General features: G+C 49.0%; 1 protein-coding gene across 1 annotated transcript in view; it reads left to right on the forward strand.

Moving 5' to 3' along the window:
- LOC135964871 (uncharacterized) overlaps positions 1 to 15638 on the forward strand; it is a 45547-nt gene extending 29909 nt beyond the window's left edge. The window contains exon 5 of the mRNA XM_074000132.1: positions 15229 to 15638. Within this exon, the coding sequence (XP_073856233.1) occupies positions 15229 to 15581 (353 nt within the window). The 3' untranslated portion in view covers positions 15582 to 15638. The remainder of the gene's footprint in view (positions 1 to 15228) is intronic.
- Positions 15639 to 16081: the final 443 nt, after the last annotated feature.

Here is a 16081-nt window from a genome sequence, read left to right on the forward strand (position 1 = left end):
AGGAAAGGCTCAGAAGTGCCTTCATAATAAGGAGTTGTTGACGTGAACTTTGGACAGCAAACACTGCTTACATTTCCTTTTCCATTTTGATGCGTTAATGGTGTGCGGCAACACCGTGACACACGGGGATGCAGGTGATGGGTGACCCCCCCGCAAGGGGGCCATGCACCTGTTTGATAAGAAGGCATGCTTCTCTTACTGCAAATAAAAGCTTTTAATGGTTTTCTGCCAGAAAGACCCTGTCCTTTATGTAGGATACATAGCGGATCATTTGGCAAGGGATTGGGGATTTGGGGTTAAACTAAAAACAAATTAATTTCATTTTGTAGCACTCTGAACCCATTTGAGTTAATTATTCATTGAGAATTTGAATAGCACACACTGTTCTGACTTCCAATTTCCCCCTAATGAACGGCATTTGCTGTAACATGACAAAACCCTTAGTCTTAGAATTACTGGGTAATGTGGAAAAAGTCAAAGTTGGTTCTCTGTTGTTTTGCTTTAAGGAAATTATATTACTTTGCAGCCACTTAGTTTTCTCCTTTCCAGTAAGAAAAATTGCTTTCTTACTACCTGAAAATTCGTGAAGGTCAAGGGGACACAGGCTGCAGTGTATTAAAAGCCACCATCAAATGTGGACGTGGACCGAGTTTTCCCCTGTTCTCTCCCACCATCAAATGTGGATGTGGACTCAGTTTCCCCCTGGTCTCGCCCATCATCAAATGTGGACTTTGACCCAGTTTCCCCGTGTTCTCGCCCATCATCAAACGTGGACGTGGACCCAGTTTCCCCCGTTCTTTCCCACCATCAAATGTGGACGTGGACCCAGCTTCCCCCTGTTCTTGCTAACCATCAAATGTGGACTTGGACACACTTTCCCTCTGTTCTTGCCCACCATCAAATGTGGACACGGATTCAGTTTCCCTCTGTTCTTGCCCACCATCAAATATAGATGTGGACCTAGTTACCTTCTGTTCTCACCCACCATCAAATGTGGGTATGGACCCAATTTCCTTCTGTTCTTGCCCACCATCAAATGTGGGCATGGACTCAGTTTCCCTCGGTTCGTGCCTACCTTGCCACCATGGCTCATTTCACAATCACTCAGGAAAGGAAGAAACATTATTTTTAATAGGCATGAAGGCAGTTGTTTTTAACCTAAGGAACAGGACATAATTCCAGCAATGGGAATGACCAGCCGAGTGGGTCTGTGTGAGGTTTGGAAGAAAAAAAGGATTTTAACTTCCCCTCTCTGTGTGTGCCCACCTCCCCCAGTTGAGAGTCACAGATTTAATTACTTTAATTTTGAGCTTAAAATAATTTGACAACCTAACAAAAACTACTACAGTCCTATAAAATTCTGCTGTGTGTTTGGTTTTTCAGTTGCTTTTCTGAATATGGTAAATGAATGCATTATGAGTTGTTATTTTAGTAATTGCTGTAAAAATTAATGTATGTTATAACCAAGTGTTATAAAGTTAATTTAGCACCAAAGGAAAGCTAAAGCTGCATTGATTTCCCAGTGTAGTTGTGCATAACAACGGCTCCATGAGGCAGGGGCTGTGACCCTGCAGTCTGGTGGGAGCAGGTGCCACCTGGCTGGTGCGTTCGCTGCCCGTCCCCTCTTGCTGCCAGGCAGCTTTGCAGTTTCCAGGCTATGCGGGAATTGAGGCCGGTGGTCAGTAAGAGACGGTGGGTAGTTGGGTGGTGCAGGTTGACGTGGGGTGGAAGGAGGCGTGGAGAGCCTGGGGAAGCCTGGACAGCAGCTCCGGTACCTGCACAGGGGAGCAGGGTGCAGCGGCACGGGACAGTGAGTAGCTCCTGGAAACAGCCGTTGGGGTTTTTATAGATGAGTCTGTCTTCAGCTCTGCATCCCTTTCCTGCTGAGTCCGGGTGGAGGGTGGAGGCGTCGAGCGCTTGTTTCTCCAGGTGAGGGCCCATCGGACACAGCCAGTGTTTCCTGGAGTCCCCTCACCTGGGAACGTGCCCCTGCTCTTTTCAGAACAAAAGAAATCTTAGTTAAACTTGACACATCACCTTTCCAGAAGGTGTTTAAGTCTGTATGCCTGTTAAGTCACCTAACTTTAAAGAGTAATGATACAATATGCTTCTTTTTAGGGGAGAGAACCTAGCTGATTTAAAAGATAAAATCAGAGGTTGGGGTCGCAGCATTGTGGAGGAGACTTGGTTTATGTCCTAGTGGGCAGCAGTGTTTCCTCAACTATGGTGTTTGCTCTATTATTACATTACAGAGGTGACACTTCAAGCATAGGGAAATGGAAGGCAAAACAGCGCCCCCATTCAGAGATAAACGTTATCAACATATTCATGCACTTCCTTCTGCTGTTTTTGCTCTTCACTTTTTGTTTTAAGACCACGTTCGTAGGATGGATATATAATTGTTTATGGTGACTTTAAAAGCACCTTTCTTGCTAAAAAGAGTATTTTTTCAGTCTGGAAAATTTAGACAACATGTTTTGTTTAAAAATTAATTATAATACCACCGTGAAGTCATCAATGTTTTTATACATTTTCTTGGTCTCTTTATGGACTTAATAGATACAATTTAACAAATTGGAAATAACGTAATATTATGCATAAAATGTTTCTTGGCATTAGAGATGGAGCAGAGAGGAGGCACAGGGCTTCCCGCTGGCTGAGGTCCTCCCAGGGTGTGACCAGCAGCCTCCCAAGTTTAGGGTCTGCACGGAGTAAAATTTCTAAATTGCCTTACACCACAACCCCTGCAGCCACGCGTCCCTTTGATAAGGGGGTGTACTCTGATAGATTTTTCAAGACAAGAGTTTGCTGGATCTGAGGCTGTTTCAGCTGCTTCTGGAGACGGCAGGTCTGGGACGTTTGTGCCAGCTCTCCCTCAAGACCCCACGGATGCCACATCCTCATCTTTTGGAACCCAGTGTTGTAGAGGAGAAATCTGAAGCCAGTTTGATTTTTGCTTCTTGGTAGGAAACTGATGTTTTCAGGCTTTTCCCCTTTATTTCCATAATGAAGATGATGTCCAACCTCATCCAGAGGTGTGTTTGTTACCTTGTCGGGAATGTCCAGCCCTTATGTCCCCCTTCAGGTCCTCAGTCCCTTTCTCAACTTCCTCGCAATCCTCCCCATCTCATCCATCTTCACTGTAATTCTGTTATTTTTTTTCATTTTTGTGCTCACTTTCCCATGCGACTTTTGTTCTTGTTTCACAGATGCCCGTGCCAAACTTTATGTCTGGGGCTCGAGGGCCGTGTTTTATTCTGTCTGCCTCTGCATGTACTTTTGAGAAGTGGGGTTGGAGGTTGCCCCCCAGGTGCTGTTTCAGCTGGACCTGCCCAGACTCTGTGAATTGGGGGCGTCGGGCAAATCCCATGTGGCTCTATGGTGGGCCGTGCCGCTGAACCGTACGTCTGAGGTTTGGGGGCCGTGTTTCATTCTGTCTGCCTCTGCATGTACTTTTGAGAAGTGAGGGTGGGGGTTGCCCCCTGGGTGTTTCAGCTGCACCTGCCCAGACTCCCTGAAGTGGGAAGGTCGGGCAGAACCCGTGTGGCACTACAGTGGGCTCTGGTGCTGACAGAGCAAGAAGCCGCACTCCCAGGACGTGCTTGCAGCTGTGGGCAGGACTGGGATTGTGACAGGATCATTTCCTTCTCTAAAATACATCTCAACTGTTATCCAGAGGGTTGGCTGTAGGCTTTCAACAGCTTCACTCTTCTTAGTTACCAGGAGACAATTCACTAAACAGAGTTGCTGTCAGGGTTTAATTAGGAATTTCTGCGAGAGGCTGGTGGTACAGCTCCCTCTTCAAGCCTCCTGCAGCCTACCCGTCCCCACTCTTGGGCCCAGCCACCTGCATTGGTCTGTGGAGACTGCACATTCTCTGTTCTCCTAAGGGGCTCCTGGACTTCGGGACAGCCTTGGTAAGTTGATGTGTAACTCCCAGTCTCTTCTCTCTTTAAGTAAGTACGTTCATGGAATCCTGATCTTCGAAATTGTTTCATCTTTGTAAAACAGCCATAGTTTCCTAAGCCACCTTGTGTCTGAGTGTGAATCACTTGTTATTTTTCACTGCAGAATGAACAGAACTGGAATCATAAGATTTAGAGGGTGATGAAAAGACAGAGGTTAGCATATTCCATTTTCTCACCTTTTCCTTACACTTTTTCCTTAAATGCACCCCTCGTATGTCTGTGAAGTTCTTCCCAATTCTGTAACGTCACTCTATCCGCAAGTGGAACATTTGTGAACACTAACAAGTATTGATGTATACACCTCTGCAACCCCGCTGGAATTAATGCTTTTTATTTATGTATGGATGGTCATCAGATGGCCAGAGGGATTCCCTGTGAATTGCGGGGGTCCTCATGCCTGCTTGTGAGTGACATGCACATGGCGAGGGCTAGGGAATCTCAGTCTCTGTGATTTGAGTTTTGACATCGTTTACGCAAGGCAGGTGGATGACTCTTTGAGCTTGGCATGCTCCTGGGTGGCACAGCACAGCTGACATGGAGTGGGGCAAGGGCTTGTTCCACGAGTTTCTGTGTTTTTGTTTTTGTTGTTGTTGTTGTTGTTATTTTTTTTGAGATGGAGTCTCTCTCTGTCACTCAGGCTGGAGTGCAGTGGCGCGATCCAGGCTCACTGAAAGCTCCACCTCCCGTGTTCACACCATTCTCCTGCCTCAGCCTCCCGAGTAGCTGGGACTACAGGTGCCCACACCACGCCCTGCTAAATTTTTTGTATTTTTAGTAGAGACGAGGTTTCACAGTGTTAACCAGGATGGTCTCGATCTCCTGACATTGTGATCCACCCGCCTTGGCCTCCTGAAGTGCTGGGATTGCAGGCGTGAGCCACCGTGCCTGGCCTGTTTTTGTTTTTTTGAGACGGAGTCTTGCTCTGTCATCCAGATTGAAGTGCAGTGTCATGATCTAGGCTCACTGCAACCTCCACTCACTGCAACCTCTGCCTTTCAGTTCGAGCAATTCTCTTGCCTCAGCCCCCCTAGTAGCTGGGATTACAGGCATGTGCCACCATGCCTGGCTGATTTTTGTATTTTTAGTAGAGACAGGATTTTGCCATGTTGGTCGGCTGGTCTTAAACTGTTGGCCCCATGTGATCCACCCGCCTTGGCCTCCCAAAGTGCTGAGATTACAGGCATGGGCCACTGCACCCGGCCCTGTGTTTGACTCTTAAATCTTCTTTTTCTTTTTAATATTTCTGTTTCTGGACGGCCACTCAGTGGATATGGAGGAAGAGTTCACAGATGTCCGTATTACATTTCTTACTTAAATTAGCCTCCCTTGAACACTGCTATAGGGTACAGATGCATGAAGGGCTGAAAGGGTGGTTGCGTCCCAGTAAGTGTGAGCGTGGAGCTGGTCTGTGAGACCCCGGTGCCAGTGAAGGCACCCGTGTGAGATGGCCTGGGTGGGGGTGTTCAGAGCCCTGACCGTGGCACACACCCTTCAGCTTTGATGTTTCAGGCCATTGCTCTGGTCATCAGTGAGCAGAAGGTATAACAGCAGTGATATTTATCACTAGCTGTGTTGGCCAATGTGTTAGGAGGGTGAACCTGTTTGACTTAAGCTGTTTGACGGGTTTGCATTTAAATAGACAACTGGTGACCTGGTGCCTGGACGCTTGCTCTGTGACTTGCCCTACGTGGCTTCTCCCTCTGGTATGTGTTAGATGAGATGGGCGTGTTTAGGGTGGTGTGGCCCTAGACTAGAAATGCAAACCCTGCCTCACCCCAGATCTGCCCCACCCCAGTGTGACTTTTGGAGATGGAGGCCCAGCATCCTTCACCTGCCCTCCAGGGTGATGCTGAGGATGCTGAGGTTTCAGAGCGCTGCTTTGTTGGCACTCCAGCAAGTCCTGCTTAAAGAGGCCTGGATCTGAAATGGCAGGTTACCACATTGTATAGCAGAAAAATAGAAACGTTTCCTTAGAATGGGCGTAGGAAGAAAAATGATTTCCTTCACCATATCTGGAAAAGATTTCAAATTAGCAGGCACTATTTGGAATTATTAGTGGTCTCCTGTATTTCTTATCTTTTTTTTTTGTTTTTTCTTTATTTTGATACAGGGTCTCACCCTGATGCCCAGGCTGGAGTGCAGTGGTGCAATCTTGGCTCCCTGCAACCTCTGCCTCCTGGACTCAGGTGATCGTCTCACCTCAGCCCCCTGAGTATCTGGGACTACAGGCACGATACCATACCTGGCTATTTTTTTTTTTTTTTTTTTTTTTGTAGAGACGAGTCTTGCTATGTTGCCCAGGGTGGTCTCAAATTCAAGCATTTGTCCTGCCTCAGTCTCCCAAAATGCTTCTGTACCCCTGACCCAACAAGGAAGGACAAGAGGCGTGAGCCACACTCCTGGCCTCCTGTCTTTCCTTGTTGGAGCAGGGATGTAGAAGCACTTGCCGCAGCTGACTTGAGTATATCTCGTTTTGCTTTGTTTTCGTCACGGGTAACCTGGCAGTGCTGTGCACCAGTGCTGCTGGCCAGTTGTTTTTTCGATGGACTGGCAGAAAATCAATCTGAGACCCGGGTTCCTTTCTCCCCGGGTACTGACCAGGTGGGAGAGGAAGGACGTTATCTGAGTATCAACTTCATGAGGGCTGGTGGGGAAACGTCAACTTTAAGGTGCCTGGGATCTAAGGCATGGAACCCAGAGTGCAGCGGAACATAGGGGATGTATCCTTGGGAGCAGAGACGTGCGGGCCAGTGCCCTCGTTCCTGGCAGGTTCTGAGTGCAAGAAAAGGTTAGTGACCCAGCCGAAGTCACGGAGCAACCTGCCAAGACCTGCCTGGATGTGTGGCTGGCATCTGTGCTGGCCCCAAAACTGCCCATTTGGGGATTCCTTGCAGTTTCAGACCCATCTAGGGGTCCGGAGAGGGTCCCAACCATGACCTCAAAGAAAGAGGTGTTGCCTTGAGATCCTCCAAGGTGAGGGTAGGAATTTTTTTTTTTGTTTCAATTAGCAATAATTTGTTGTGAATGATCTTGGACCTATTTTCCACTTCTTTGTATAGGAAGAGAGACAGAATAAAAAGTCTCAATGTGCCAGATGCCATGTAATGAAGTCGTGGGTTTAACATTGTTGATTATTATGTAACATCACGTTAAGTGGAACATATTCACACGTGTCCACAGCGTGTGCGTGTGCCCAGTCCGATGAGCACGTTGGGTTGGGGTCGCTGCTGGTTCATGCAGCCCCTCTGGGTGGTGCTTTCTCTGTGACTTGCCCAACACCGTTGCTGCTGCCTCTGTTGGAGTTCAGCCTTGACCAGCCTTGCTGCCACCAGGTTCTCGGGGCCTGTGCACCCTCTTCCCCGCGCGCACCCTCTACCCCGCGTGCACGTTCTTCCTGGGGCACACCCTCGTCTCCGCGAGCACCCTCGTCCTCTGTCCTGCCCACCCGGGGTCTGCTGTGTGTTTCTACTCAGCCCATGCCTGCCTCTTGCTGTGAGCTCAGTTTATTGAGGTGCGGTGAGAAACCAACAGAGGGGAGCAGTGTCCCAGCTTGTCAGGGCAGGAGGGAGCCTTGGGCATCTCTTCCCCAACTCTGGCGACCCACCCTTCGCGATATAGTGCTGGGGAGAGAGGTGAGTTCTAAAGGTAAGACGGCCGTGATTTCCTGAGTCTTAATTACCTAACACTGGGTCATCTGCCATGTCGCCTCATCGAAGGGCACCTCTAGAGACAAAGCAAAGCCTCTGGTGGCCGTGGGCGGGGTGGCCATGCCTGTCTGTGGGTTCTGTAGAACCTACCCAAAGCCCCTCCAGCCGTGGGGATGTTCAGGCACTTGCCGCCTGTAGGAAGTGTGCGTTAGCCACGTGGTAGGTGCGGACGCCTGGAGGGATAGGCACAGGCCCACAGGCGTGGTGAGTGTGGGAGATTTAGCCACGTGGGGACGTGTGGCGGGATAGGCACAGGACCACAGACGTGGCGGGTGTGAGAGAAAGTGCACAGAGTGCCCAGCAGATGGCGTGTGGTCAGCGGAAGCCGTGAACACAGGCCGGGCTCGGGAGACACATTTGGAAATACACTTTAAGCAACATCAATGGATAATGCTGCGATTTGGTTTCCTCCCGTGGTCCAAAACATGTTCTAGAGATGCCGCTGCTTTGTGTGTACCTGAGACAAGGGTCTAAATGTATTAGGGCCTTGATGTAATCTGTAAGACAGGTACAAAATGCCTATTTCAACGAGGCACTGAACAAGAAAGCGTGCTCTATTCAGTGCAATGAGAATGCTTCATTGTCATAAGCAAAGTAAAATGCCTCCAAGGCGAGCTTGCCATGTGTTTAATGACCTTGGACACGAGCCTCCTAAACCTGCCAGAAAGTGCTTCCAGCGTGGCTTCATGCAGTGGTTTCATGCAGTGGCTTCAGTGGAGAATGTGCATATGTGGCTGATACTGAGAGCTGCGCAGCACCCTCCTGACCTGACGCATGCCCATGTGTGGACCGTGAGCCGGGCAGCACCCTCCCGACCTGACGCATCCCCACGTGTGGGCCATGAGCCGGGCATCCTGACCTGACAGGTCCGCATGTGTGGACCATGAGCCGGGCAGCACCCTCTTGACCTGACGGGTCTCCTTGTGCCCATTGTGGGACCTCCGTCAGTCAAACAAGTGACACATGTCAAACTGAATGCAGGGAGGAGGGTCCAGGATTGCACGCAGGCTCCATGTCTCATCCTTCTGAGGCCTTCTGGGAAGCCAGGAGGGCAGTGGGGTCTTTTGCGTGTTTCCTCCTGGTGGCTATGAATTTGTACCAATGGCTTTTTGCAAAAGGGCCCGGAGGCGGAATCAGACCCTGTCTTAGAAAGGATGACGTCTTCACGGGCACCTCTTTCCGCCACTCTAGTGCTCCTGTGATTTTTCAATATGTGCACCCTGCAGACTTCAGCCTGTTGGTGTCTTGGGGGAATAGATACCAGGATTGTTCCAATGTGTGCAAACCTGAAACAGGAATTTCTCTGCGTTAAGTTGGTCACCAAAATGGGAGGTAAGGGGAGAGGGGAAGGAACTTCTTGGCCTCATCAGCCCTTTTCTTGAAACTCACAGTCAAACTTTGTCAAATTCTAGATGATGGTGCTTTAGTCGATGCATTTATGTATGTTATGTCTTGTTTTCTGAGTATGGTGCTTCGAGAATTTAAATATTAAGGTGAAATTGCCATGCACGGTTGAATTGGCACCATAATTTGACTCTCTGTAAAGCCTTTTGGTTTTCTGTTAGAGTGACTTACCATTTTTTGAGTTAACTGAAACAAACTCTGCTGTCAGCACGAAGGAACCACTGTCTAGTTAGGACATCCAATTAAATAGAATTCTCCTAAATAGAGCGTGCTCTTTTCATAAATTTTAAAAATTCATCTATTCATCAAACACATATTGAGTACTTATCACCCTGGTTGCTAGTCACTGTTCATATATATTTTTAAGGAATTACTTCCACCTAGCTCTGAAATAACATTGTATTTAGAATTTAGCCCAGAGGTGATTAAGCATGAACTTTTCTCAGCAGTCTTGTTTTCATTTTTACTTGATAACATGTTCTCAGACTCGGTGCCCAGCTGACGTTACTGTGCATTGCCCCAGGCACACACCTGGCCGGCGCTGTGTCTCTGGGGCTTTAGAGCAGGAAGGAAGGGCTGCCAGGTGTCTGGCCCTTCCATGTTTCCCTGGGGGAAGGATTAGGCCTTGGGCAGGAGTCTTGGCTTGTCTTACTGGATTAGCTGGTGTCATTCAGTCAGCTCTGCCTTGGTGTTAAGCTCTGGACTGACTCTGACCTCTGAGTGGCAGAGGAGAGGATGGCGTTTTAGAATCAGTCATGCAGACCGGGGCACCCAGCAGGTCTCGGATAAAAAGTGGTGGCAATTGATCACTTCCCTTTTTGGGAGAACTGTGTGGATTGACTCAGACCTCTTTCTTTTGATTTTATCTTGAGACTTTGCAGAAGCAAAAATGCCTTTAAAAAAAATTAAATGATGGGCTTTTGTAATGTTTGTGTCTCCCCAAGATTCACAAGTTGGAATCCTCACCCGCGAGGAGATAGTGCTAGGAGGGGGAGCTTTGGGCGGTGAGGAGGTCGTGAGGGTCTCATAAATGGGATTTGTGCCCTCAGAAAAGGGACTACAGAGAGCTCCCTCGCTCCTTCCATGGTGTGCGGACCCAGTGAGAAGCGCCGTCTATGAACCAGGAAGCCCTCACCAGGCAAACCTGTCAGGCCTTGACTATGGACTTCCCAGCCTGAGACTGAGACTGAGAGCTGTGAGAAATGAACTTGTGTCATTTGCCAGCCCCTGCCCAGCCTGTGGTGTGTTGTTAGAGCAGCCTGGGTGAACGAAGGCAGGTCGTGAATTTTCTGTCATGCTTTCTGGCTTCAGATACTTGCTAGGGAGATGTCACCATCTTACCCAGGTGGAAGTGTCTGGAATCAGACGTTCCGTTATGATTTGACCTTGTTCTTGCCCCACGCCTGTGCCGTTCGCACCTCCAGGTGTCTCGGCTGCCCGCGGCCCCTCCAGACGTTTCTGATTCGGGGTGTGGTGCTGGTCGCGGCCGTGCCGTCAGTGACCAGGAGTAGGAGCTCGCGCCCCTCGTGAAGCAGCAGCCTCACCCGGAAGCTGCCGAGAAGCATTTGACAGAAGGTGATCGCGCCTCGAGACTGAAACTTCCTGTTTACAGGGAATGGAGGTGCATAGTAGGGAATTTCATGATGGCCCTAGAAACAGATGCCTCTGGGGTAGGGGATATTCTGCAGGACAATGCAATGATCTTCTCGAAAAGTGAAGATCACAGATAAAAGGGGTGCGAGGCTGTCCCTGACTAAGACGGGGAAGGAGAGTCACTCAGCACAGTGTGTGGCCCGGATAGAAAAGACGTTTTCGGAACGATTGTGCTACCTGAACATAACCTGGACAACGATGCTCTGAAATCATTCTTGTCTGCTGATGATGGTACTGCGGCTGCAGAGGGGCCTTTATTCCTAGGGAACGTGTGCCTGAGGACTCGGTGAGGCAGCAGGAGCCTCTCACCTTCAAGTGGCTCCAGAGAAGAAACAAATCTGTCTCTCTGTCTGATCTACAGAGAGAGTGAGAAAGCAAATCTAACGAAATGTTAGCAGTTGTTGGAGCTCCACGTGGAGAAAACTTGACCACTCGTTGTACTGTTCTTCCACTTTTTAAATATGTTTGAACATTTTCATAATGAAAATGTGGGAAAGTAAAAATAAATCTGGAAATTAGAACGGAAGTGAGCCCAGCCAAGTGCTCTTGGGTTCAGCCGGGAAGAGCCAACGGTCCGTTGGTGTTCTCTCGACTCGTCGTGGGGATTTCCTCCTCCTGGGTTCACCACCTAGTTTTCCTTGTGGTAGTTATTTTATACATAGCTATGAGCATAGGTGATACTGAAAACACACGTTTAGTGTGGTTTGTCATTAAGAATTTGGAGAACTGGCTAAATAAACCACTTGTACAGAGTTGAGATGAGCACTACCTGCCTCAGCGTCTGTGGTAACAGCTTCATTTGGGTGCAGAGCTTGGCAGAGGTTTGAGTGACTCTGTCTCGATGGTCCTCTGTCAGAGGACAAGGTTAAGCATCACCACCGAGGGCCCTGTTGAGCCTCTGGGCTGGAAGTAACCTCCCCCTGGCTGGTGAGGCAGCCTCTGAGGGCCTTTCCTGACAAAGCCCTTCACTGAGCTGCAGTTTGGCCATCTCTGCCCTCACCTCCCCGACTGCAGGGCCTCGAGGTCTCACCACCTCCAGCCTGAGCACCCAGTGCCCAGGGGCAATTTCCCACCTTCCCTGGGGGCTCAGGATTCTGGCTCCCGGGGCAGTGCCCGCAGCTGGGCCCCTCCTCCTGGGCTGGGGGTAAGGCTGGCCACGGCCTCCTGCTATGTCCCACTGGCCACTTCACCGCAGCTGCAGCCCTCACTGGGTGGCCCCTCCTGCTTCTGTTGGATGAGGAGATGCAGGCCTTCACCGAGGCTTCCTGGCCTCGCCCCTGCTGGCCCCAAGGCTGTGCCGCTTCCCCCTTCCCAGCCCCTGGTCTCTGTACAGTGTCTGTCCAGGATGTCTGTCCATCTGTCCTTGACATTCTGTCCAGAAGCAGCCACTGTCATCTTAGTTTGTGAGGGGCGAGCAGAGCCCAGGTGCGGTCGATGTGGAGATGCTCATGCACTTCAGTGTGCAGGGAAGTGAGTTCCTTCATATCTACAGCCTCTGCACAGCCAGCTGGGAGCTCACCCCATTCACAGGTGGATGTGCCTTGTTTTTTGGCCCAATCACCTGCATTAACTCAGAAGAATCACAGTTCCCTGCTTTTCTGTCTTTCGTGACCGTCCACCTCCCTCCTCTGCCTGGGGCTGAATGGTGGGGTCTGTCATGGGTTCGTGGGACCCTCTGTTCTTGTGCGGCCACCAGGAACTGTTATCCGGGCTGATTCCACAGGAGGAGTTTGGGGTGAGCTCCTGAGCGAGAGTTGGGAAGACTGACGTCTGTGTAAACCTTGCTTGTTCATGGTTATTCCTCTCAGTCTTCTTAAATTGTGAAAAATTGAGGACCATTTTGAAATATGGATTTAGGTATGGATTGGTGAGGAGAGAACGTTGATCTAATTGGGTTTACGTTTTGTGTGATAATTTTACACTATCCTTGGGAAAAACTGAAGATGTTGACAGGGTCATGAGAATCGTTTCTTTCTTTCTTTCTTTCTTTTCTTTTCTTTTTTTTTTTTTTTTTTTTTTGAGATGGAGTCTCACTCTTGTTGCCCAGGCTGGAGTGCAATGGTGCAATCTCGGCTCACTGCAAACTCTGCCTCCTGGGTTCAAACAATTCTCCTGCCTCAGTCCCCCAGTAGCTGAGATTATAGGCGCTCACCACCACGTCCAGCTAATTTTTTGTATTTTTGGCAGAGATGGGGTTTTGCTCTTAAGGGCATTGTTCATTAAGTATTAATTGGTGGCCTGCCGTTGAAGTAATGTTAGTGTAGTGCTGACATCATCAGCCATGGCAGAAACTTACTTGGCATCCCTGGAAAAGAGGGCAGGGAAGCATAGTGCCCTGACACCACCTCATTCTCCAGTGCTACTTCCAACTCTGAGCTGATGGTCATTATGAGTGGATCTGCCCTGGACAATTAGTTTAGTGCAGCTGCCTTGGACAGTCAGGTTAAAAGTAACAAACCGTCACAAAACTCAGCTAATAAAATGTGAGGAGAGACATGGGACACCAGGAAGGGGTGAGGCCTGTCTCCCTGTGTGCCATCTGTGTGGAGCCTCAGTACCTAGGGGACAGCGTTTACACAGAGCCCCAGGTTTTTATTAGCATTTCCCTGAATAAAATGTCACTTGTGAGCTGCGGACTGGGAGGCTTTTTCTGATTATTAGGTTTCGTAATGTGGGATCATCAGTAGGCAAGGTGGGCCTGAGGGCCATAGGATCTGGAGACTGTCCAGGGCTGCTTTCTGGGGATGACAGGCTTGTCCCTTCAGCAGTCAAGACACCAAAGAGAGTCTTTCTGAGAATAAAAGAGAGAAGCTTTTAAGGAAAAAGGCAGTTTCTCTCTCTGTTTGGGAGTTGAGTGCATTTTCCTACATTTACTCGGAGATGTTCCTTGGTTCCCACCATGTGCCATCGCCCCGCTATGGGGTAGGGTCACCCCACCGCGTACCTAACCCAGGAAAACTCCTCTGCAGTTATTTCAGAGGCTGTGTGCATTTCTCTTGCCTCAACGGGTAGAGTGAGTTTTTCTTCCTACTGTTTTTAGTCAGTTTTCTTAATCTAGCCTGTTACTGGGATAAGTTCCAGAGACGAGCAGTTTTAAAAACAATCTTTGTACGTTGCGTAGAGAGCAGTCCACCTGTAACCAGTTTGTTCCTGGAGGTACCGCAGTGGCCTTGGTTACGCGAGGGCCCCGTGGCTCAGGATGGGCCGAGGAAGGAGTGCGTGAGCAGTGGGCACTGGCCGGAGGCAGGGGAGGCGTGGCCACCTGTGGCTCGAACTCCCCCCATCCACTCTACCGCACCGCTGGGACGTGAACATTCTCGCCCTGGACGTTTTGTCTGAATGTTCAGTGCCCAGGCTCTTGGGTACACAGGCGGCCCCGGGTTTTATTTCAAAAGGGTGTCGCGAACAGTGAAGTAACCCACGTGCCTAAGCTTTGATTGACATGAAGGAATGTAGAGGCTGCTGAAATCCTGGTCATTTTAGAACAAAGTATTTTATTAACAGTTTTCTAAAAGAAAGAAATCATTAAAAAATTGATCCCTGTTGAGGTAGAAGGATCTCGTCCTCATGCTCCTCAGTTCCTTCCAGAATCAGCTTCCAGTTCAGCTGCAGAACAGGTTCTGGTGGTGGCTGGAGCAGCCCAGGCACGTGCCGTCGGGTCTAAGTTCACACTGGTGCCCGTGTGGTCTCCAGTTACGGTGCGGGCCGTGGGGTCTGAGTTCACACCATTGCCCATGTGGTCTCCAGTTACGGTGCTGGCCATGGAGTCTGAGTTCACACTGGTGCCTGCGTGGTCTTCAGTTACAGTGCTGGCCATTTGTGCCTTTCTGGGAAGTTAGCAGGAGGATCATTTCATCACGTCTCTGTCCTCCCACACCTGATCTATGCTGGGCCACCGTGAATTCTTCCTTTTAACTGTTTCTCTCATCACGGGCAACACTGGTGTTCTGTGGTCAATGTTTGCCATTTCTGAAAACGGATTCTGTGTTTCTTTATATAATCACCTGGTCTCTTTTACGAATTTCGCTTTTCTTTAAGAAAATCATCGTGCTTTTATCTCTTCAATCTCAACTCTGTTCCCTGACACAGGCTCTTACCAGCTCGAAAATTAAAAGTAATCTTTGATTATACTTAATACTTTCTAAAGTTTTCAAAAGTTTATCAGCATGTGGGTTACTGAACATTGACTGTTTATTTAATGGAAAATTAGATTCTAAGTAGAGTATTAGAGTGAAAATAATCTTTTGATTTTATTAAAATATTCAGGTAAAAATATTAAAATGCCTTCGCCAAACTTCATGCCTGTGTAGCGTGAAAACATTAAGCTGCTCTCTGCTCCCGGGAATGCATGAGTAGAGTATGTGTTTGAAAGCGTCATTCCAGTCTTAAGTTTTAGGTATTCTTAAAGGGGTTGGCTGGAGAAGTGACATTTAGCATTGAGTGAACGTTTGACAAAGATTTGTCTCGATATAAAAATAGTTAAAAACAATCTTTAGTGTTTCCTTTCAGGGTTCACCCATTAAAGAATGGTCTTGTAAAAAACTCATCGAGAGTGTCGGCGCCCAGAGGTGCTACCTTGCCCACAGTTGTGTCATCTGCTGTCACCAGGCGACACGCCCAGCGTTTAGCTGCACGTCAGATGTGGCCACGGGGCCACAGGACATCCCTGCGGACGGATGTTCTTATGCAGATTAATGAGGATGGAGACCGCTGCAGAACTGTAAGCCCCCCAGGGGCTGACGGAAGCCTGGGAATACCCGAGACACCAGAGTCGCTGCTGCCCTGGGTGGAAGGAAACCTGCCCTGGAAGATGGGAAATGCAATAAGGAGAAAGTACCAGGGTACATGATGCTGTGAAAACGGAGATGTTTTAATTAAATTAACAATTAAAATCATTTTAATTATGTGAATTATTTGAATTCATGTTAGTTCTTTTTAGGAAATTAATACTTAAAGCAAGTTTGTTTTCTGAATTGTTTGATTTAATTGAGTCAGCACAAGAGTTAGCATTGATATCTGACCCTCTTCCAGGGTTGGGGCAGAGGAGATGGGGGCAGAGGAGACAGGCCTCCCACCCGCTTTCCCCTGGAGCTCAGCCAGAATTTCCCATTGAGGAGCCCTCAGCTCCCTGAGAGCCAGGAGCTCTTGCGGAGAAGCCGCTGTCGGCATGCCACCCGCTTTGATGGCCCTGCTCTGCCATCCCTGCGCTCCAAGGGCCGGACCCTGCCGCTGCCTGTGCCAGACGGGTCTCAGGGAGGTGCCAGCCAGGGGTTATGCATGGCGGGGCCTGGGCATCGCTGTCCAGATTCCGTGGCTGCCGGTTTCATTCTCTCGCTGTTTGTCCCCCTA

Source organism: Macaca fascicularis, chromosome 8 (assembly GCF_037993035.2).
Source record: "Macaca fascicularis isolate 582-1 chromosome 8, T2T-MFA8v1.1".
Taxonomy (NCBI): Eukaryota; Metazoa; Chordata; class Mammalia; order Primates; family Cercopithecidae; genus Macaca; species Macaca fascicularis.